The 22,584-nt window shown below is 35.6% G+C and overlaps 1 protein-coding gene across 1 annotated transcript in view; it reads right to left on the bottom strand.

The window, feature by feature from the left end:
• The window catches only part of KCNH7 (potassium voltage-gated channel subfamily H member 7), a 461,431-nt gene extending 439,213 nt beyond the window's left edge, over nt 1-22,218 (bottom strand). Inside the window, exons 1-2 of the mRNA XM_040644531.1 lie at nt 21,965-22,218; nt 20,059-20,289 (exon numbers count right to left, since the gene is read on the bottom strand). Coding sequence (XP_040500465.1) covers nt 20,059-20,289; nt 21,965-22,040 — 307 coding nt within the window. The 5' untranslated portion in view covers nt 22,041-22,218. The remainder of the gene's footprint in view (nt 1-20,058; nt 20,290-21,964) is intronic.
• Nucleotides 22,219-22,584: the final 366 nt, after the last annotated feature.

Below are 22,584 nucleotides of genomic sequence, written 5' to 3'. Positions count from 1 at the left end.
TCCTACCAAAGAAACCTTTTCTACCATCCTATTTTATTCTTTCCTCTCACTTATTTTATTTTAGTAGAACTCTTTGGATCTGCATCTAATAACAACAACAACAAAAAATGACTCTCATTAAAATAGTCTTTTCTGCGTTACCCATAATAGAATCTTGAAAACTACAAGCAGAAATCAATAGAGTACCCTACCCTGAAGGGCTCACAGATTACTGAAGATCCATTTGCCACTTAAAAATAAAAATAATGCCCTTAAACAAAAGTGAGATACCATTTACTAATATAGGAAAGAATTAAATGCAATCGGTTTAGATACAGTTTTAAGAGCATGAAATACTGGATTTAAAATTATGAATTACCACTGTTACCAGGGGTGAAAGTAGATAGAAAATAGGCCAACAAAACAATACACTTAGTACCTTTGAGGCATTGCTAAAATCTGAGAGGCCACTGGGGAAAATAAACAAAACTAGCTGCTAATCAAATGTGTAACTCTTATTTCCTAATCATGAAAATAAATCCTGGTTAGTATTTCAGGATATTACTAATGTCTTTCAACTTTGAAAAAGACAGAAAATGAGTCATTAGTTGTAATTTTTGCTGCTATGATGAAAATTCAATCAGCAGAATATTACATATAATGCTAATTCCCCAAACATGAAAGTAAATGCCCAGAATTTAAAGCATGTATTTCCTTTGATGCATTTATTTAAGATACTAAAGTCTATGTAACGATTGTATGGTTACAGAAAAAACTACCTGACTCTGAATGTAAATACTGACTTTATTACATTCAGGAAAAATGTATATAGAGTGAAATGCAAATCTAAGTATACAGTTTGTTAAGTTTGGACCAATACAGAGAATCATATAATCAACACACCAATCAAGATCAACTGTTTCCATGTGCTCCCTTCCAGGCAATTCCTACTTCCCCCACCCCATAGACAACCACAGTTTTGATTTTTATCACCATAGATTAGCTTGTTTTTCCTAATCTTGAACTTTATATAAATAAAATTATGCACTATTTATTGTTATTTATGGCTTTTTTTGCTCAACATGTTTTTGAGAATCATTTATAATGTTCCTCCTTCATATTAATAGTTTATTATTGTTTATTGTTGATCGGTATACCATTGACGGCTATACCACACTTTAACTGTTCGCCTGTTGATGAACACTTAGGTTATTTGCAGACTTGAGCTATTATAAATGAAGCTATTGCAAACATTTTATACAAACCATTTTGCAGACATATATTCTCATTTGTCTTGGATAAAGACCTACCTAGAAGAGGAACTGCTGGATCTTAAGGTAGGTGCACGTTTAATTTTAAAATAAAACACTAAACAGTTTTCCAAAGTATTTATACCATTTTATAATCCCACTGGCAATGTATGAAAATCTCAGTTGCTCCATATCCTCACCAACATTAGATGTTGTCAGTCTTCTCATCTTATATATTCTGGTGGGTATTAAACAGCATCCTACTTTGGTTTTAAATCCTATTTCCCTTTTCATGTGCTCTTAAGGCCATAGTGTATTTTTCTTTGGTGAAGTATCTGTCTATATGAACCTTTTGCCCCTAATTTTTATTTGGGTTGTTTGTCTTTTCATTACTGATTTGTAGACATATACATATATTTATTACATTGTATATGGTATATATACACATATATTTAAAATATGATTCCTTAGTCAAATAAATGCATTGGTGACATTTTCCTCTCAGTCTATGTTAATTTTCATGTTCTTAATGAAAGTTTTTGAAATACACAAGTTTTTAATTTTGATGCTGTCCAATTTGCCATTTATCATTCTTATGGATAATGCCTTTTGTATACTTTCTTAGAAATCTTTGCTCACTCAAAGTTACAAACGTTTCTTGTTGTTTATTTCTAAATATTTTATAAATTTAGCCTTTATGTTTAGGTCTGCAAGCCATATCAAATTAGTTTTTGTGCACAGTTTAATGTAAGGGTCAAGATCTACTTTTTTTCCATACATTTTCCCAGTTAATCTAGCTCATTTATTGAAAAGACTGGCCTTTCTCCCCGTTGAATTAATTTGATGTTTATCAAAAATCAATTAACTATATATGTGAGGATCTATTTATGGACTATTCTGTTCCATTGATCTACTTAATTACACGATATGCCATACTCCATCATCATGATTACTGTAGCTTTATAGTAATTGTTAAAATCAGGTGGTTAGAACTCTCCAACTTTGTTCTTTTCTGTAATTGTTTTGTCTTTTACACACCCTTGGCATTTTCATATACATTTTTGAGATAGCTTTTTACTTTATACAAAACAATCTGCCATATTTTGGTTAAGATTGCAGATCGATTTGGGAAGGGTACACGTCTTTACAATATTGAGACCTCCAATTCATGAATATGTAGTATCTCTGTATTTACTTATTTGCTCCTTAACTTCTCTCAATAATATTTGTAATTATTTTAATGTAGATGTTTTGCATGTTTTTGTGAAATTTATGATATTGATGCTGATTTTAAGAGTATTTTAAAATTTAATTTTCTAATTTTTTGTCAAACCATGTAAAAAAGGGCAAGACAAGTGATGAAAGTTAACATCAATAATGGGACAAACTAACATTAGGTGCTTCTGGTAATGCTCTGAAAAGGATACAACATGATTTATATTTTATACATAACACAAATCCATAACTTGAATTGAGTTATGACAATTTGCCAACCAAATTCAAACAGAACATTCTACAAAACAACGAGCCCATAGCCTTAAAGAATGTCAATGTCAGGAAAGACAAGAAAGGCTGAGGAAGTCATTCAGTCATCCATTTAAAGGAGGCTCAAGAGACCAGACACTAAACTGCAATGTATGAGACTGGTTTAAATCCTGAATTGTTAAAAACTAAATAGCTAAAGAGCGATATGGGGACAATTGCCAAAATTTGAAGGGTATATTAGATAATAGTATTGTATCAATGTAAAATTTTCTGAATTTGATAATTAAGCTGTAGTTACATAAGTGAATTTTCTCATTACTTGTGGATAAAACATTGAAGTATTTAAGGATTAAGGGTCAAGATCTGTGAATAAAATTTTCAAGTATCTCAGCAAAATAAGTAAATAGACATAAAAGAGCAATGTGTATATGTCACACAGAAAATGGAGAGAGAGAGAGAAAGCCAATGTGCAACTTGTAAACAATAGCTGAATCTATATTATGGTAATACAAGAGTTCACTGTAATATTTTTGCAACTTATCTGTAGGTCTAAATATTTTCCAAAATAAAAATTTTAATTAAAGTGATCATATGATCACTTCAGAGTCAGACATATGAATCTTTCCTATAATTTTAAAAGAATAATGTTAATCTGGGTGCCATTTGAAAGACAGGAATGCATTTTGCTTTCTAATGCCAAAGCTTTCTGCCATGTCCTTCCAGCTCATTATGCTTTGTTGGAGGACACCTTTGGAATAAGGAGTTAAGAAAGAATGCAGGAGAAGGGACAAAAAGAAATCGCTCCTAAACCAAGAATATATGCTGTTCTTTCCTGTGACTACATTAAGGCTAAACTGAAAATAATGCTGATTTGAAAGCCGTGTGTGTTTGTTCCATCCTAGTTCATTAAGGGGGGGGGGAATTTTAGCCAAGAAATATCATCACCCACAAAAATGCAACTTCCATTCCCACATATAAATCAATGTATTTATTCAGGTGTTTCTTTATTCCATGAACTTTTATTTAGCAAATATAAAGTGAATGAGACTCCTCAGATGGACAGGAAAACAGAGCAGTGTGGAGGGTGTTATTCCCTATATCTCCATGTATTTTGCTCACACTCCTCTAGTAATGTTTTATCATGGGCAATGACCTCAACAACCAACAGTGTTTTAAAAAAAGACAGCTAGTTGAATCTGGAAGGAAAAACGGACTTTTTTTTTTTTTTTTTTTTTGAGAGAGAGAGAGACAGAGATAGTGACAGAGAACATGAGTGGGGAGGAGAGAGAGAAGCAAGCTCCCCACTGAGCAGGGAGCCCAAGGTGCGGGGCTGGATCCCAGGACTAGGGGATCATGACCTGACCAGAAGGCTTAACCAACTGAGTCACCCAGGCACCCTGGAAAGAAGGACTTTTATAATTACTGTTATTCATAGTTGTTATTTGTTGTTGTTATTGTTGTTTTTCCTTTATGGATTATGGCACTGCAAAAGCTAAATTTGTTTATAAACCCAATTTTCCCATTCAAAAATGACTTCTTTTATGTTTGTATTGGATCTGGAAAAATACAAACAATTTGAGATACTAGTTGTATCATTTTTGCTTAAATTTCCTATGAAAAACAATGCCTTACTCCTTAATTTTGATTTTTTGATAATTACATCTTTCTCTTTAAATCTGGAAATATCAACTTCCACTTAAACTCATGAGAACTAATAAGTTTAGTGTGTACTGCAAATCTGAACGAATGAACGAATTATTTTTTAAATTGCTTTTATTAGAATTTAATAACTTTCTGCTTTAATGCTATCTGGCCCAACTTCTCTGGGGTTGTTCCTCCTACTTAATACATATCCTTTAGGCAACAAATTGTACACACAAGGGAAGGCTAATTATATTACAGGATTACAAACAGACTAACACACACACTAAGGCCTGACAGAGAAGCTGGAAAAAAGATGGTTGGTCACACACCCTGTACACACCCATGCTTTAACAGATTCCAAGATAAAGATCCTTTATAGGATCTCTGAGAGTCAGAGGTACCTTATAAAGGACTGCTGGCATTCAACAATGAACTCAGGTTCTTTACTTTTAGTCCATTCTGCTGTCATGACTCACTGTGGTTCACAAAGTGGCTGATGTTAAGTCCTTTACTAAGAACCTTCAACATGGTATTTATAGAATGATTCATTTGTAGTCTTATTTCAAAGAGGTCAGCAGGTGCAACATATTCTTTGGAGGAATTCTGACTCATTTCGCCAGATCGCAAGATACTGTCTCTGTCTACACAGTAAGCATTTTAGGCATCACAAGAATGAGTGGCTATACTTTTAAACTCACTACTTTCAGACACCTACAAAATGTTCATGAAAAGTCTGCACTATAGAATGGCATACAGTTTGAAAACCTGATACACAGTGCTAGATATAGGTTGTATTTAGAGTGTTCATATGTCCAGTTTGTCTGGACAGTTCTGGATTTTTCATGTTCTCCTGGTATAATTATTAATTATATTTATAATATATAATTATTGTAATAACTTCTCCTTTTATTTTAAAAAGAATCCTGCTTCGAAAACAAATTACATGGTCACCTCAGCTATACTTGGGCATTTATATCCATATGTTTTTTTCAAATCAATAGGTTTCAATTAATTCCACATTTTTGCACTAAATACGGTATTTCTTGCTTCCCACTAAGTCCTAGGGGGAGAAGGGGTGGACTGAGCTTACACCGCATTGTGACCTGAACTTTCTCTTTCAAAACACACAGGTTTCTAGAATACCATTATTGGAATTGGTTGCAATGTAACTGAAAGGCATCTGTACACAAGAGTGCAAGTTGCCCAGACTGCTGACATTTTCAGGGCAACCACACCTAAAACAAGTTTCAGCATTTCAAAATAGGTCTAAGAATAAATTGTGCAGAATTTGATGCCATAATCTCCAAGATAAAATCTCTGAGATTTCACAACTTAAATTTTTAAGAAATACTGTTGATTTCTTGTTTTACCTATTGACATCAAAATTTGGTTCACATTTTTTATTCAGTCACACATACAGCTCTAAGTTTCTTTTTGAGCATAACGCTCACTGAGCATATCAACTTAATATGAATTTTTATTTCTTTTCACACATTTTCTTTTCTTGTTCATATTATTTTATTTGTTAACAATCACATTACACTTACTGGGTACCAGGAGCAGTTGTAAGTGCTTTTACAAACACGGACACATTTAGTCCTTGCAAAATCTGTAAGATAGGTTCTACTATTACCAGAGTCTCCATTCATGATGATGAATCTGAGGACAGGGTAGTTAGGTAGCCTGCAGAAGGTCATACAATGTATATGTTCACTAATTAGACCTAGGCAACCTGACTCCAGAGTCCATGATCTTAGCCACTATGTTATGTTCCCTCTTTATCATCCTTTCCAAATAAGCAAGAGATGACTTCTACTTTATTGAAGAAATAATTGGCAGATCAAATGGTTCAGAGAGTTTGTCTCATGTTTAATGAATTTATTTATTTATTTATTTTTATTTTTTTAGAGATTTTATTTATTTATTTGACAGAGAGAGAGACAGCCAGCGAGAGAGGGAACACAAGCAGGGCGAGTGGAAGAGGAAGAAGCAGGCTCCAGTGGAGCAGGGAGCCCGATGTGGGGCTTGATCTCAGGACCCTGGGATCACGCCCCGAGCTGAAGGCAGACGCTTAATGACTGAGCCACCCAGGCACCCCATGAATTCATTTATTTAAAGAGATTATTTGTTGAGTAGTTACTTTTTATAAGGCACTGAATTAGGCAGTGGGGAAAGAGGTGAATTTATTTCTAAAACACCAGAGGCAGGTGTTTGTCTAACTGCATTCAAGAAAAGAAGATCAGAAACCTCGAAACTTAAAACATTTACATGCTTCAAATCAAAAAACAGTTCATACTTTCCTGTCAATATAGGACTTAACTCTACAGGTGTGTACAGTGTGGGTGTCAGGGCCAACACACGGGCAGGAGGCATGCCCAGAGGGGTCCTGGAGTTCTGAGGATATAGGCTCTGAAAGAAGACAACCTGCCCTGAAATTGCAGCTGTGTTACATACTATTTGTGTAGCCTTGGGAAGTTTATTGACTTTATCTTTTCAATCTGTAAAATGGGAACACCTACTTCATAGGAAGTTGTGAGTATTAGAGAAAAATGAGATTTTAGAGGAGTTCTAGCACATTGAAATGTTCAATAAATGATCATTAATATTACTTAAAATGCTCCAAGTGCATTACCCAGCATTGCCACATCAGATAATTTCACAAGCCCAGTCTTTACTCACTAGCAAGATACCAGTGTGCATGAATGTAAACAGACTAAAGTCAACAAAAAGAACACCAATCCAGGATCTGATTTTTCACTTAAGTTATGCTTAAACTAGTTGTGAAGATGGGCAAGGGGTGATTATTTCAATTCTGGAACAATGGAATTAGTAGGAAGGAGGCCTGGTTAAAATATTCTGATGTCATTACTTAAAAATTTTTTTTTCTAATTTTGTTAGTATATGTTTCTTAGAATCTTTAACATAAGTTAGCACATATAACTTCTGCTGGAATGAAAATGAAATGTCTGGAATTTCTTTTGTTTGTGTTCTCCAGGTAAATCAACACGCAGCTAATGTAGTTAAAATGTACGGCTTCATCTTTATTCTTTATATTTTAATTTTTAAGTTCTATGACCTCAGATATTCTAGCTAAAATCTCTAAGCCTTCTATTCTGGAAAAGGTGTTTTTAAATGTTATTAACAATTTTTCAAATGCCATATGAGAAGTATTTATGAAAATACTCTTGCCTATTCTTTTACATTCCAGATTAAGTTTCATTAACTGAGCTGTAGCTCAACCAAATATTTTTAAGAATGATATTATAAAACTTACTTGGTAAAGATTTAGAGAAATAATCAGTATCCACTAGACTTAAAAAAAATTAGATTAATAACAAAAAATATTAACAGAACTCTTTTACATGAAGTATTCTCCGGAGGGAAACTGATCATTGAAGGTATTGGCATCCTCGAAGGAGCAAATAATTAAAACAGAATGTTGTGCAACTCACACTGTACTCACACTGTTGTGAATATATTTAAAATAATGAATGTTGGTGGGTATGAAATTTCAGTAGGTCACCCTCTGCTCACTCTGGAAACATGAACTGCAAAGAAACAAGTCCTGCAATTGTAGAGTGAGAACTGAGTAGCAGCCAGCTAACAGGACAGTCGAGGCTGTGGATCATTAGTGGTATTTTTGTGTAGTCCTTCATTCAGGGAGCAAATTCAGAGAAGAGCAATCTGGGAATCCATAAATCCTACTGAGCATTGGTTAAGTGACATTCATTATAAAGAACACCTAGAGGGAAGACCTGAGAATTGAGTCACAGCTAGAAAGATCAGGTTACCTGAGCTCTGCATGTCTTGGTGAAGTAAGGCAGCCTAGGAAGAGAATGATCTTTGTCTGCAGTCATTCTGGTAGTATTATATTGGATAAAGTTACAGGCTTATCTACTACTATGTTGAGTTTCTGTCATTTGTATATTTCTCACATATTATTGTGTATTTTGAGCATTTAATGTCATTTATGGTTTATAAGTACATTTAGTTTCTGTTACATGGTATCTCAGCTGAATGTTTATTATTATGAGTTCACTACCTTTCATGTCTGTCACTTTGAGTCTAAGCAAAACTGTAAATATTTTAATATGTGTAGCTATATGTATATAAATTCAGATGCAAACTACCAAATAAAAACTCTTCTCATTAATCAAGATTTTCATTGTTGCTTACATAGATAATACAAGATACGAAATACTGAAAATAACTTCAAATCCAACTTATTCCAAATAGAAAGGACAAAATGTTCACAGAATGCTGCTAAGTAGTCAATAATTAGTACTAGTTTCTGAATCTGAGGCTTGGAAAACAGTCGGCAAGTTACTGAAATGAAAATGTGAATGTGAAGAGCCGTTTTTGGAAAAGTGACCCTGGTGTGGGATGAGGGTCTAGTCTGCACAACCTACTCTGAGAGAATTCCATCACTCCCTAGGTTTGGCAACACTGAGCACTATTTTCTTTAAAATGAGAAAATAAATTGCCTCAAATATTTTCTACATGTATTTTCCAATAAAGATTGCAGGTTAAATTCAGTGATGAAACAATAAGATACATGTTTTATTGGGTCAACAAAAATTTAAAAGAATGCCCATCTTTACTATGCACAGTAAATGGCAATTAGGTGCACCATCTTCGAAGTAGAATTTGAAAAGAAGTACTAAAAGTTTTTAAGATACACATACTATTTTACCCAGCACTTATACCTCTAGAAGTATACACTAAGGGAAACGACAGCACAAGTGTGCAAGAGAGGCTCTTTGTATGTGTTTACAATTGTGAAAAGTCAATAATAATAAAGTATTGTTGTTAATACTTTACTTCCTTTAATGTAATACTTTGTGAATATTCAAATAATTTATGCACGGTCCATGTGTTAAACGTTACATAATAATTTCTGAGGGAGAAAAACAGGCTACAGTTTGGTATAGATACTGCTGTCCTGGTCTTGTCAAAGAAAACGAAAAGCATGAGTGTGTGTGTGTGTGTGTGTGTGTGTGTGTGTGTGTGTGTAGAAAATACACTTATTTTTTTAGGTGCAAGATTATAGGTCTTTTTATTTCTATTTGTTCTCTGTATTTTCTAATTTCTTGACAATAGAGTTAAATCACTATAAGAGAGAGCAGAGATATGAAGTCCTTGTTGAGGTGGTGAAATCCTGTTTCAGGGACGTGACTGATGAAGTGTCTGCTGATACCAAACAGGCCTTACCATCTCGACTTATGACTCTGGGTTTGGGGAAAAGAATGAAATGCATTGGGAAACCAATGTAAGTATGAGGCTGTTTTCAGTGTTTAGAAAAAGACTACAGAAAAAGACATCAGAACAATGGCAAGGATTTGTAAGTATTTTCACTCTGCATATTTGACTAAGGACATCCAGGGAAGGCTGGGATTGCTTCAAACATGCATATATTGTCATAAGAACATGTAGACATGTTGTTTCTTTTATTGACTTGAAGATGTCCTATCAGAATCAGCTGACTAGGTAGGCATTAAAGATCTATCTGGACTGCCCTTACCCCTTTACCTCTCTCCTTCTAGGCTAACCAAAGAAGGGTGATTAGTTGTTAAGTCTTTTCAGGAAGAGCTACAGGTTAAGTATTAGAATAAATTGCTTCATAATATATAAACCACATGGCAGCAAGTTATTAAGTTAGTTAATAAACAATGTAGGTGTGTTAATTTTTACAGTCCTCACATCTAGCAAGACGACTGGCACAGGATGTTGAATGAATGAGACTTCTCTAAAATATGCCACCTGACCTTCTCATTGGTAATGGGCATATCCCTGTGTTCTTTTAAATTTATTTATTTATTGCTCTCTCTCCATTTCCTTTTCTTTTTTTAAATAAGTGCCTTAACAAAAAAGCCCTTCAAAGAGTTCGACACTGAGTGGAAGAGACAGACATAGAAACAAATTATTACAAGATAATTTCCTAAGTGTTCTGACAGAGATAAGAAAAAAACGTTAGAAAATGTAGACAAGGTTGCCTGAGGGCTTTAGAGAAGACCAGGCACAGGAGAGGATGGTGGCCTCTGGACAGATCTCAGAAGCACAAGAGAGCAGGGTGTGCAGCAGAAACGGAGACTGATATTTGGAACCAAGATGAAAAAAATTAAAGGTGTTTTAAATAAACCAGACACTCTCCACACCAGTAAATTTATGAATTTCCCTTTTAAATACTAGTGGTGAATTTTGCCAAATCACATAATTTTTCCAGGAAACAAAACTTTGTTGTGGGAGGAAGTGGATAAGAAAACAACAGAGCGTCCACACTGAATCACACTACCATATGAGTTTTCTTCCGAACTTCTTAGATAAGGACTAGATAAATAGTAGTTGAGTAGCCCTAACTAAAAATGTCCCCCAAATCTAAATTGACCATATAATTTACAGTTCCAAGTGGGGAAATTTTTAAGAGGAAAAAAGAGTGCCATTAATAATTATGCAAAGATTACAAGCATATACTAACTATCCTCATTCTACTGTAATTGAGCATCCTACCAGATAGAGATACCTTTCGAATGATACAGTCCTGTTTAAAATACAAAACACCTAAGATAAAGCTTGCTTCATTCACTTTTTGGTGCGAATTAACAAATCAGATTCACACCTCAGTTAATCAATAAGAAACCATAATTAAGAACTACAATTAGAACATAAAGTATGGAATAAGTTGAGGTTTAAAAAGTGTACCACTTAGAGGCAATGAAGTTTGCAAGCATAGACAAATTTAGATTTTAAACTGATTTCCACTCTGGTCTGTGATCATCAGTACTTTATTTAACTTCTCTGAATGTCAATTTAACCTGTAAAATGGGATAATATTTATTCCCAAAGCTGTCATGAAAATCAGATAAAGTAATGTCTATAAAAAGCCAGTCACAAGATTGGAACTCAATTAACATTAGTCCTTTGGGAGAAGACTAATAGGGTGGAGTGCTATGGTCTATGAGCTACAACCATGGAACTTAAAACCCAGAGAACACATCTGCGTGTATAAAGGACCTAAATAAATATGTAGTTCAAGATCAGCCGATTAACACTATTAAAGAAAATAGATGGTGCATATAATCAGAAGAAATTTTAATGAATTTAGCTAAGGGAAGTACATGGGAACCTGATGAAAAATTACTTATATAATACATAATGTTGCACAGCTCTGACATTGATTTTTACTGAATTGATGTGATCTTAGTATATTAAAAAATCTAAGGATTATGATTTCAATATATGATCTAACACAAATGGATTTTTATTTTTTCAATATAAATCCTTATTTAGTTTGTCCTAGATTTTATTCTTTACTTGATCTTTGAGATATTGGTTATGAAACCACCACTAATTTTATACTTTAATTTTTGTCATCACACCTATCATCTTGGGTCATTAGTACAGTTTCACTGATTAGAATTAAGAACGGTGTTCTGAACATAAAGGTCAAAAGTCAGCATGAGAAGCAACAGCCATTCTGAGTTGTCTTGAACCCATGCAGTTATTACATGTTTCTCAAAACCAGTATTTCCAACAACATGAAACAATCAATGTCATATCAAAACAAAAAAACCAGACAAATAGAAGCATTCCCAATGATCCTCAGGAAAGAAGAAGAAACAGAACAGGAAGAAAAAAATCCCAATAAAATCAGCAAAGGTGAGAGTCCACCTTCTACCACAATGTCATCTGACCGATCGCCCAGAGGAAAAGGCAGGTAAGCAAGAGCAGCGTGGCTGGGGCACACTCGCCAGACCCTGCCTGGCACAATCTAGTTTACATGAGTTCACAAACAGAGCTGACCAAGGGCGACATGCTCTTGTCGCCCACTCTCACTCCTCTCCAGTGCTCACACACCAAGCACCAGCCCGGGTTGTCTTACCCATTTTCAAAATAAAAAGCAGTCTGAGACTTCTATGAAACAGTGGAAACCACGAAAAGGAGAGTTTGTACACACGCAGACCTACTTTAACGAAGGAAAAGGCACTGGGGGCCTTCTCAGTCACCATTTGAACTGCCCACAGAAAGACTGATTCAGTTTCTTTTGTCTTTTAAGATTTTATCTATTTGAGAGAGAGAGAGCGAAAGACAGAGAGCATGAGCAGAGAGGCGGGCAGAGAGAGAAGCAGACCCCCCACCCAGCAGGGAGCCCGAAGTAGGGCTCCAATCCAGGACCCCGAGATCATTATCTGAGCCGAAGGCAGACGCTTGACCGACTGAGCCACCCAGGTGCCCCTACTCTGGTTTTCTTAATTAGATATTTCATATAAATTAAAGGACTAAGAGAAAGATATGGAATGTTCAGTCATAGCAATAGGAGTGTAGTACTTGGATTTCTCTTAACCCACCTGTGACAAGTGGCAATTTTACCTTAACTGTTCAGTAATGGGACAAATTTCCTCCCTATGGTGATTAATGTATTACTGCTGCCTGACTCTACTGTTTCTCAGTAGTTTAGCACTTTTGCTAAATGCAGATAGTGCAGTAAAGAGAGAGAAGACATTCATTTGACAATCATAATTAATAACAATAATTTTATTATCATTAATAAACTAACTTTATTATTTTAGGTTTAACACTCTCATCATTGAATGGCCCTGAGAGTAAGCTTCACCGTCAATTAAGAATTTTCAAGAAAACACTGAGTAATAAAATGTCATACTAGATATAAAATGTCAACACTGTGTGTCAAATGCAGCAATAAATTCAAGTCAGAAAAGAACAGGAGAGGGGCGCCTGGGTGGCACAGCGGTTGGGCGTCTGCCTTTGGCTCCGGGCGTGATCCTGGCGATCTGGGATCGAGCCCCACATCAGGCTCCTCCGCTATGAGCCTGCTTCTTCTTCTCCCATTCCCCCTGCTGTGTTCCCTCTCTCGCTGGCTGTCTCTCTCTCTATCGAATAAATAAATAAAATCTTAAAAAAAAAAAGAAAGAACAGGACAGGAGAGGACTTTGGGTTTGGCTCTTACAAAGAGATTGCTGGAGATACTAGTGAGTCATTTTGATGCAGTGGTGAGCAAGTGACACTAAGGTAACTGGTTAATAATTTTTGATTAATATCTTCTCTCTAATGCTATATTAAATATTTTCTAGCTATTTGCATAGTTATAGGCTACTAAGATCATTTATTCCTTAACTTATAAGCAAAGAAATATAGTCATTGCTAAAATTCAGGTGAAAACTGTTCTTAAGAACATTTTAGAAAGTAAGAAAAATCGAAACATCACATATTCCCTATAGCTCACTTTTGTCAAGATCTCCTGATCTCAATCCATTTGCTTCCCCAGAGCTATGGTGCCATTTCTCATCTTCTCTTCATTCTCTGTGTGAATGCTACTTAAGCACATACTTCAAACCAGATACTCTTCCATATATTCTGGACATAGAAATTAATAAGATTAAATATTTTCTTTGAATGAACTTTAAAAACCAGATCAAATTAACTACAATAATATGTAATGATATGTAGCACATTTCAGGTACTACCCTGAGGGTCAGAACCAAGTGTTGTGAAGACACAGAGGAATGTTAAGTTAAAATTCTGGAGCAGGCAGTGGGGGCATCAGGAAAGACTTCACAGAGTTCTTTTGATCTGTCTTTGGAAGGATGATAATGGTTTCTTTAGGGTGAGAAGCTGAGGGAAAGGCAATCCATTCCATGAGGGTTTCCACTGTTTATTACAGATAAAAGAAAATTTCTGAAGGGTGAGCAAAGCCTTGGTGACATAAAAGAGCAGGGCTTATTTGAGAAACTCAGAGCAGTCAAATACTATTGAAACATAAGATATGTAAGAGAAATGGAGTTGGCAAGATATTCAACTAATTGATATTTATTGAGTACATATTATGGGCAAGAGACCAAGCTAGAAATAATGCTATGTATTTTATTGTATACAACACAACCAATCAGCCTAACAAAGTGGATGTTATTCTCCAAGGACCTATCAAGAAGTTAACTCAGGTGCAAGGAAGGTAAACTTGGACAGACCTGTGAATTCAGCTGCTTACTCTAAACATACCCTACTTAAAAACCCAAGCAAATTCAACTCTGATGGGGACGAAGCATCCTGTTAAAAAGTCTAGGACTTTATTCTGAGAGTCTTAATGAGTTAAGATAGTGTTTTTAAATCAAGGTATATTATAAGTGCATTGAGCAGCAAATATGGCAAAGTTGTTAAGGGCTCAGGCGTAACCACTAACAAGCTGTGTGATTCAGTGAATTAATCTCTCAGGGTCTCGATGCTTTTTCTCATAAAATGGGGACGATGAGAGTATATGTTTTATGAAATTGTTGTATTCATTATTTAATATGTGAAATTCATTTACAATGATGCTTGGCCCCAATAAGTCATCAGTGTATGTGATTCTTGTTTCAGAAATAGCTCTCTGACGGCATTGTAGAGAATGGATTGGGAAGGGAGAAAAACTTCAATCCTCAATATTCTCAAAGAAGAATGAAAAGGGCTTCAACTAGGGCACTCGGCAGTGATAGAAAAGGGAAGGTCACATTGGGAGATATTTCAGATGTAAATATTGAAAGGAATTGGTGACCAGTTGGGTTTAGGGAGGAGAGGGAGGAAAAAACAAAACAGAAAACGATCTGACCCGGAGGTTTCTAGTTTATATGGCCAGATGAATGTTGATGCCTTAACATTTCATACTTCAACTGCTCCTTTCCTGTGAATTAATTATCCTAGGACTCTCCTGGCAGCTGACTGCCAGTAATTGATTTAGTGACTATTTATAGCAAAAAAATAAAAATAAAAATAAAAACAATGCTGAAAGCCATTAGAAGCCAGAGAAGCCAGTTCCTCCCACTAAGGCTAGCCTATCCCTGTCGCCCTAAACTGACCCTGTTCTCAAGTCCCTTGGGTGTGAAAATAACTGAGCAGTTATCTCTGAAACCTGCAGACTACGCAGTTTCTTTTTAGCACCAGAGCTGCAAGAGGTATGGTGCTGATGGGTGGTAAAAAGGGGACTGATGAGCATAGCCCAACTATAGCTTTGGGACGTTTTGTTTTCATTTGAGACAATAGTAAAGTTTTCAAATTGTGAGGAAGAATGTTTCTAGAGAATTCTTAGTTTCTCAATAAACACACTGATCAAATTTAAGCTCTGTATAATATCCAGAGTCCATGAGATGTTACAAAGTTTAGGTATATGAAAGACAATATTTTAAGATGACCATTACAGTACTCTGTTGGATGAAACATGAGAATGTATAAACAAAAAGTTAAAATGAACACCAAAATAAATTCTAGGCAAGATACTCCCTGAAAATTTTTCTTATCGCTTGAATTACACATACATAGAATATATTTCCATTCTTCTCTAAAAACTATCATCTAGTTCTCTAGTACACAATTCAGAAATTATGAATGTCAAATATTTTACATGTCATATAACTTATATACAACTATCATAAGACTTGTTTTTGAGCTATTAAAGTTTTAAGTAACTACCTTGCTTCTTTAGAAGTTAGTATTACATATAAATGACAAAAGGAGACAGGAAATACACAAAACAAGTTTATTTTACAGTGGGGGGATAGAGGAAGAGTGGTAGTTAACCCTAAATTCTGTTCTCCATTTATATAAAAGCTTCTTCATTTCATAGTCTGTTCTTTTTCCTTTAAAAGCAATTTCACGAAAACATCTTGGGGTTTAGAAGATAGAAGTGAACATTAGTCACTCCATAATACAAATATTCTGAAAGCTGAAGTGAGTGTGTGTCCTCTGTGCATTTCCTCCAATAGGATGTTCCTGTAGTGGCTAAAACATTACCTTACAGAGAGGTGGTGCCACACGGTACACACCTTCACTTTTACTTCCAACAATGCAACACTTTCTATAAGGTCTTTCCAAATAACTCTCAGAGATGGTAGATTTAATGTTATCAAACCAAAACTTCTTTTCAGTTTAGCTGACTCAAACACTGCCTCTGGAACTTTGTCCCAATATGACTGGTGCCCTGTCTGGATGAAGAAAGGACTTCCCTTGGCCTCTTCTCATCCTTTAGTTCTTTGAAAGCAAGGCAAAGGTAGGGACATTTCTGATTTGTTAACAAAATTGCCATTGTACCATGTCTGAGAGCATAATGGCAAAAATATAGGAATGCTCCAACCTCTAAAAATAAAGTATTGTATATGTCCTGTTTTCCTACTGAGTTAAGACCTTTATTTCTTTTGGAGAAACTTACTTTGATTTTCCAAATGTTTAGAGTTGCTTGATAATTTAAGATAAAAATCACAGGTCTACATATGCCTGAATTGGATAACCACTTCAACAGCTAGCTTCATTCCATGATACACTCCAAACCTGACAAGCAAAAAACTGAAAGATAACCGACTTTTCTGTTTCCTTAATATTAGCATCACCTCCAAACTATGATCTAGTTAATAACTGAAGTGTTTGTTATTCCTCAATCCAATCTAATGCTAAAAAATTGTTTTTATTTTCTAAGTAAGCTCTATGTCCAACGTGGGGCTTGAACTCACAACCCCAAGACCAGGAGCCACATGCCTAACTGACTGAGCCAGCCAGGCACCCCTAAAGAGTTGTGCTTAAAGTGAGTGTATTATATTATTAAAATACATGCCCATCCTTGTATAAGCCTCAGTGTAATTATAGTTTTGTATAATTAGAGCTTTATGTCAAAAGATTTACAGCTTTATCACCTCAAGCAGTATTTCACAGCTGCCAAGAATGATTTATGCAATAATGACTTAAACTGTAAAATAGAATCCTCAAAGGAAGGGCTGTCAAATATTCCTACTGCAAATAACTAGGTTTTTAAAAATTGATATTCTGGTAAACAGCAAGTTCAATTGTACCCGGTAAAATCACAAAAAGTAGGATTGTAGGAAGTGTTGCTTCCTAAGAGTGATCATGCAGCTCATTGTGCACTGCATCTATGTGAACTCATAACACAGATCATGGGTTTAAACTGCTTATAAAGCCACTGGCCAGTCTGAGAAACAAGCTTTCAGAAATAATACCATGCTTATGTTTTTGCTATGCCAGTATGAGTGAATGGAAAAAGTGGAAACAATATCTCAACTTTTTGTTAATTTGCTCATTGTTCTTATTACATTCCTATTATGTTTAATGCATTCTTATTGTATTCCTATAAAGTCCTAAATAGAGAATAAGTAAAGAAAGCATTTACTGAACATACTTAAGAAACCAAAAACCTCCCAAAAGTAAATGACCTCAATAATAAAGAATTAAGGAAGCTTTGAGAGACAAACCAATACAAAATGTTGGTGATTTTACCCCTTCTTGCTTTTATAAATACAGAGTGGTTGGCAGGTCTCTAAGAGGCAAGACTTTCAAAGCATTTGAACTTCACAAGCTCTGACTGAATTTGCAGTTGCCATGTGAATAAAACCAATGCACTTTGAAGATTCTATTCAAGGTATCTGAACTAGTCTCAAAAACACAGGTTGATTACATTCAGAGCAAATAAGTCTGACTCTGTCTTTGTGATCTAAAAAGGTCATAAAGTTAATCTTTCTCTTTGGAAAAACAAAAAAAAAAAAGCTTGGCCCATCATCTCATGTATCCCCTATTAATAAAAGTGAAATAGGCAGCATTTGTCATTAGCTCTAACAATTACCAAGTCCTTGTAGACTGAGTCAAATCTGAAAATAAAGCCAACAGAAGCAAAATCATCACCAAAGGTTGATATTTATATCCCTAAACAAGCTTTCAAGAAAATCCTCATCTAAAACAAGAAGGTTTTAATTCATATAACCAAGTGCATCCCTCAGTAGAAAGATTTGCATTAGTCAATATACCAGCATCTTCACTGTAAAAACTTTCACATTCATGTTTGTGATTCCACATTTACTTGCCTTTCTTAGGTGTTTTGAGATAACTTTACACACTTACATTGCACAAGTCACACAAGGTTTTTGAAATATCACCATTCTACTTGCTGTATAATAAATAACAACTTTCATTTCAGAATTTTGTCTGAAAAATATGGTGAGTATCTAAGTGATCCTAACAGTCCAGGTTCATTTTATACTTAAATTCTATAAGTTAAAAAAAAATTCTGAAATGTCTCAAAAAACATAATGACCAAATGCGGACCAACATGCCTTGTATAACTACAATATAAACTGTGTCAACATCATGATAAATATTCAGATGGGAAAAAAATGTCAGACATTCAAATTATTCCAAAAGCCCGAATTGTTGGCATCAGATACACGCACAAAAAAGATGAGTTGCATTTGGGTAGTGAGAGCCTTAGTCCAAGAAATGCTTTCAAGACAACAGAGCAATTAGGCTATTTCTAGCAAGCCAACACTGCTGATTGAAAAGTTGGGGGGGGGGGATGAGAAGAACTTTAAAAACAATCTCTATGTTGGCTGATAATCATATAATTGTTTTCATTCTAGATTAAAGTTATACAAACCTGTTTTTCTAATCATAGTTTGTCACATTTACTCATTCAAGTCAATATTAAGGAAAATCTTGTAGTTAATTACATTTTCTATCATAAAATATTTAATTGTAAGAAAACAAGAGGAAGAGTTAAACCTTTTCCGTGATAAAATTTCTGTTGTGTATTTTATCAAATGATGAATCAGTATATGATATAAGCTATAACACATCACTCATTTTCTCATTTGCAAGACTTAAGGGTTTCCTAAAAATCTGACTAGATATGCCTCTGTCTCACCAATTTTTGTCAATGGCTGAAAAAAATGATAAAGCAACATCAATAAAACTAACTACAACATGCATTTTTAACTGAATTATCTTTAAGCACTAAATTTTCAAATATCAGTAAGTGTGCAAAATTTGAGAATGTGTATTCTTTTAAATGGGTATATGTGAATATTCATACATGTGAGTTCATATATTATAAATGGTGTATTTAATGAATGCATGTCTATTAAATGAGTATTTTTTTTGAGAACTATTATAGGTCTAACATATTTTGCTCACATAGCAAGCCTGAAAGAAGAAGGAGTGCCCTTGAAGTTGAGATATGACCTTAAGTTGGAGATGCCAGTTTTGTTGCAGCTGAAAAATGAGTACAAATAACTCCACAGTATCATAGTTCCTTTTGTCCATTTCCTATTTAGGACGATTCTTGAATACATGAACAGCTTTTATTATTTGAATATACATAGGTTTACTAGACCAATTTTTGAAGTTCTTATATATCACCCTAATGTCGTATAAAAAGGAGCAAAAGAAACAAGAGGTGTTGCCTATCAAATAAAGCTGAAAGCCAAGAAACATTTATAACTGCAATAGTTGTAGTTGCAGATATACAGTTTTCAACAAGATTTTGCTCTGTGAAATATTTTCAATTTCAAGCAAATAAAACTCCATATTTCTCTCCTACCAAATACATATCAATGCAATCAGTAAATTATTGGCCTTTATTTTATTCCCTAGGAAGGGAGAGAGTAAGACTGATTCGTGGCACTTTGTCCTCAGTGATAGTAAGCTACTACACTTTTGAAGAGTACAGAGTACCCTTATTCAAAGAGGAAATTTTTCCTACTAGTCCACTAATGACAGTATTCAGATTTTTTGAATCCTAAAATATACAAAATATATGCAGAAAATATCTACAACTGAATATTTGGAGCTTCTCTGCACAGGAACTTTTAGTAATCAGTTGTCAAAATTTCATTTCAATGGAATCAAATAAAAAGCATTCTAAATAGATGAACTTTACCATTTTTGTGATAATAGGTGACCTCCACTTTCCTCTCCTCTGACCCCAGCAATGCCTGGGCAATCTGGGCAATATCATGCCTCTTGGTCTCAGGCCCATGGAGAAAGTCACAGGTGCACGGCTTTTGCATGACATCTGGCCTGGAGAAACCAGTCATCTCGCAGAACCCATCGTTGCAGTAGATGATGGCACAGTTTTGCACTCTGGCATTTGCAATGATAAATTTTTTATCTGTAATGAGAAGATAGTAAGGCATCTTTTAGAGAGCTTCCACAAGATTTTCATAAACACTGGAGCAAATTGTTGCATAATAGGAGATCTGAAATGTAGGTGCTTCCCAAATTGCTAAGTGCCCAGGGTTTTGAAAGGAAAAAAACAAAAATCCTAAATGTGAAATTAATGGTCCTAAATAGTTTTAACAAAAAGTATTAAGGAACCACTCTTCAAATTTTGAGAATGTAATTTCCCAAATAGACTAGTTCTCAAGCCTGTGACTCCCAAAGGTCCTAAGACACACTCAAACAAGCAGTTGTCCCATTGATATTTCCAGAATGCCATTTAATTGTAAGATAAATATTTTCAAAGCCAAACAATGAAACACCTTGCAGCTGACAGATTTCTCACCTCAACACTGGCCCTTAAAAGTACAACTTTCTCAAAGTAGCTATTATTTTTGGATTTGGCTTTTCTCTATTCCCCTAAGGCATGCTACACACTCATCATGTTAAAAAACAAAACAAAAAAAAACATGAAACTATTAGCAGTAAAACTATCTCATGTTAATTAACAGTTCAATAATTCAAAGATTCATCTTTCATAATATATATTTCCAGAAGATAAAAATATTTACACATACACAGTAAATATCATGTTAACACCTTTTCACTTTTACTTTGGGAGAACCTTGAATTCTTGTGTAGTAGTAGGTATTTTAATACAAAGGGCTTATTAAATTTTGATCATAAATTATATTTACTATTTCCAGATAGAATGTGAACAGGATACATTAGTTTATTTTGTACACAAGGTACTATATCCTCATGTCACTAACTACAGTGCCAAAATAACTGCAAAATGTACAACATAACTGTGTGTTAATGTATTTTTAAGGAAATGTTGAATATAAATTAACAAGGATATCAAATTAATATATTTATATAACAATAATTCATTCCTTATAGTTAGTCCACATGAGAATGTTGAATTTCTCCGCATTCAGTTGTGGGATTTACTTACTACATTTCAATTTTCAAATTTCTTGATGGAAATTTAAGGAAATGATAAAGGGGCAGAAATATTGCTTTGAATAATGAACCATTTGCATTGGGAACTAGTACGGATCAGATATTGCTTTTTCCAAATTATCCTTCTTGGGATATATTTACATTGATTCAATGCAAAGTTTAGCTTCTATAAACTAACAGCAAGCAAGCATCCCTGTCATACCACAGCTTTGCAATTTAACCAAGGTAAAATATAGTTTGCATAGCCATTTACATCGCTGCTACCATTTACATTCTCTTGTTCCAGTAGTATGCTCTGCCCTACTCCTGACTTTCAAAAAGTGTACAATTAAACAGCCTCAAAATATATGACCATGTTATACTAGTACGTTCCCTTTAAGATAGTAGAAGAGTAGGACATTAAGTAGCAAGGCGGATAATGGAACAGTGGGAGAGGAGGATCAGATTGCCTCCTATAATGGAGACCATAATCTAAAATGTAAATCAGAATTAATATCTGGGGGAGAACACTCCTGCTGCCATTCGAACCTCCTGGCTCGGTTTCACAGCCTGTTAACTTGAAAGAGCCCGGAGTTGCCGGCTCCTCAGCCTGTACGCTGCGAACGCCAAGTGCACTGTCAAAGCAGAAAGCGAGGGAGAGAGAAGAGAACAAATGAACTTACTTTGCCCTTCAAATTTCCGTATGATGGTCCCCAAAAATGTGTTTTGTGGTGCCACATGCCCCCTGCGAACAGGCATGTTGACCCCGGTCTTCCGAGGAGCGCTCCCCCCGAGCTCTGGAGTTCTCCCGGGATCTCTCCTCGGCTAGAGCCCAGGCCAGCGCGCGAGCCGCTCTTTGTGGCAGAGCATCCTCTTTTGAAACCAGAAATCTCTTCCCATTAGCACCACTTCTAGACACCCGCTTTCCCCAGCGGAGTCCAATCCATCCCCTTCACCTTCCGGAGGGGGCCTCGCACCGGACTGCCGCGGGTGAGAGGGTTTGGGGGTGGGGAGAGGGAAGGAGGCGGGGTGAGGGGGGGGTGGCGGGGGAGGGAGGGAGGGAGCGGTGGGGGTGGGGTGGGGTGGGAGGGGGGCGGGGAGTCACAAGGGCAATCGATCTGTTTCTCTTCTCCCAAACAGCGCCAATTTCCCAGTGCAAATGGGCTTAACCTGGCGGTTGCCCAGAGCTGTGAGGATGGCTGAGGGGGGATGGAAGACTCGTGCGGCTTTTGCAGGAAGGCGAGAAAGAAAAGGAGGCTGGGGGGTTGGGGGGAGTTGACGTTTCTATCCCCGCCCTCTCCCC

This window comes from Ursus maritimus, unplaced genomic scaffold (assembly GCF_017311325.1).
Source record: "Ursus maritimus isolate PB19 unplaced genomic scaffold, ASM1731132v1 scaffold_1, whole genome shotgun sequence".
Taxonomy (NCBI): domain Eukaryota; kingdom Metazoa; phylum Chordata; class Mammalia; order Carnivora; family Ursidae; genus Ursus; species Ursus maritimus.
Note: the sequence above shows the minus strand (reverse complement) of the source record. Positions and strands in the feature narration are given on the sequence as shown.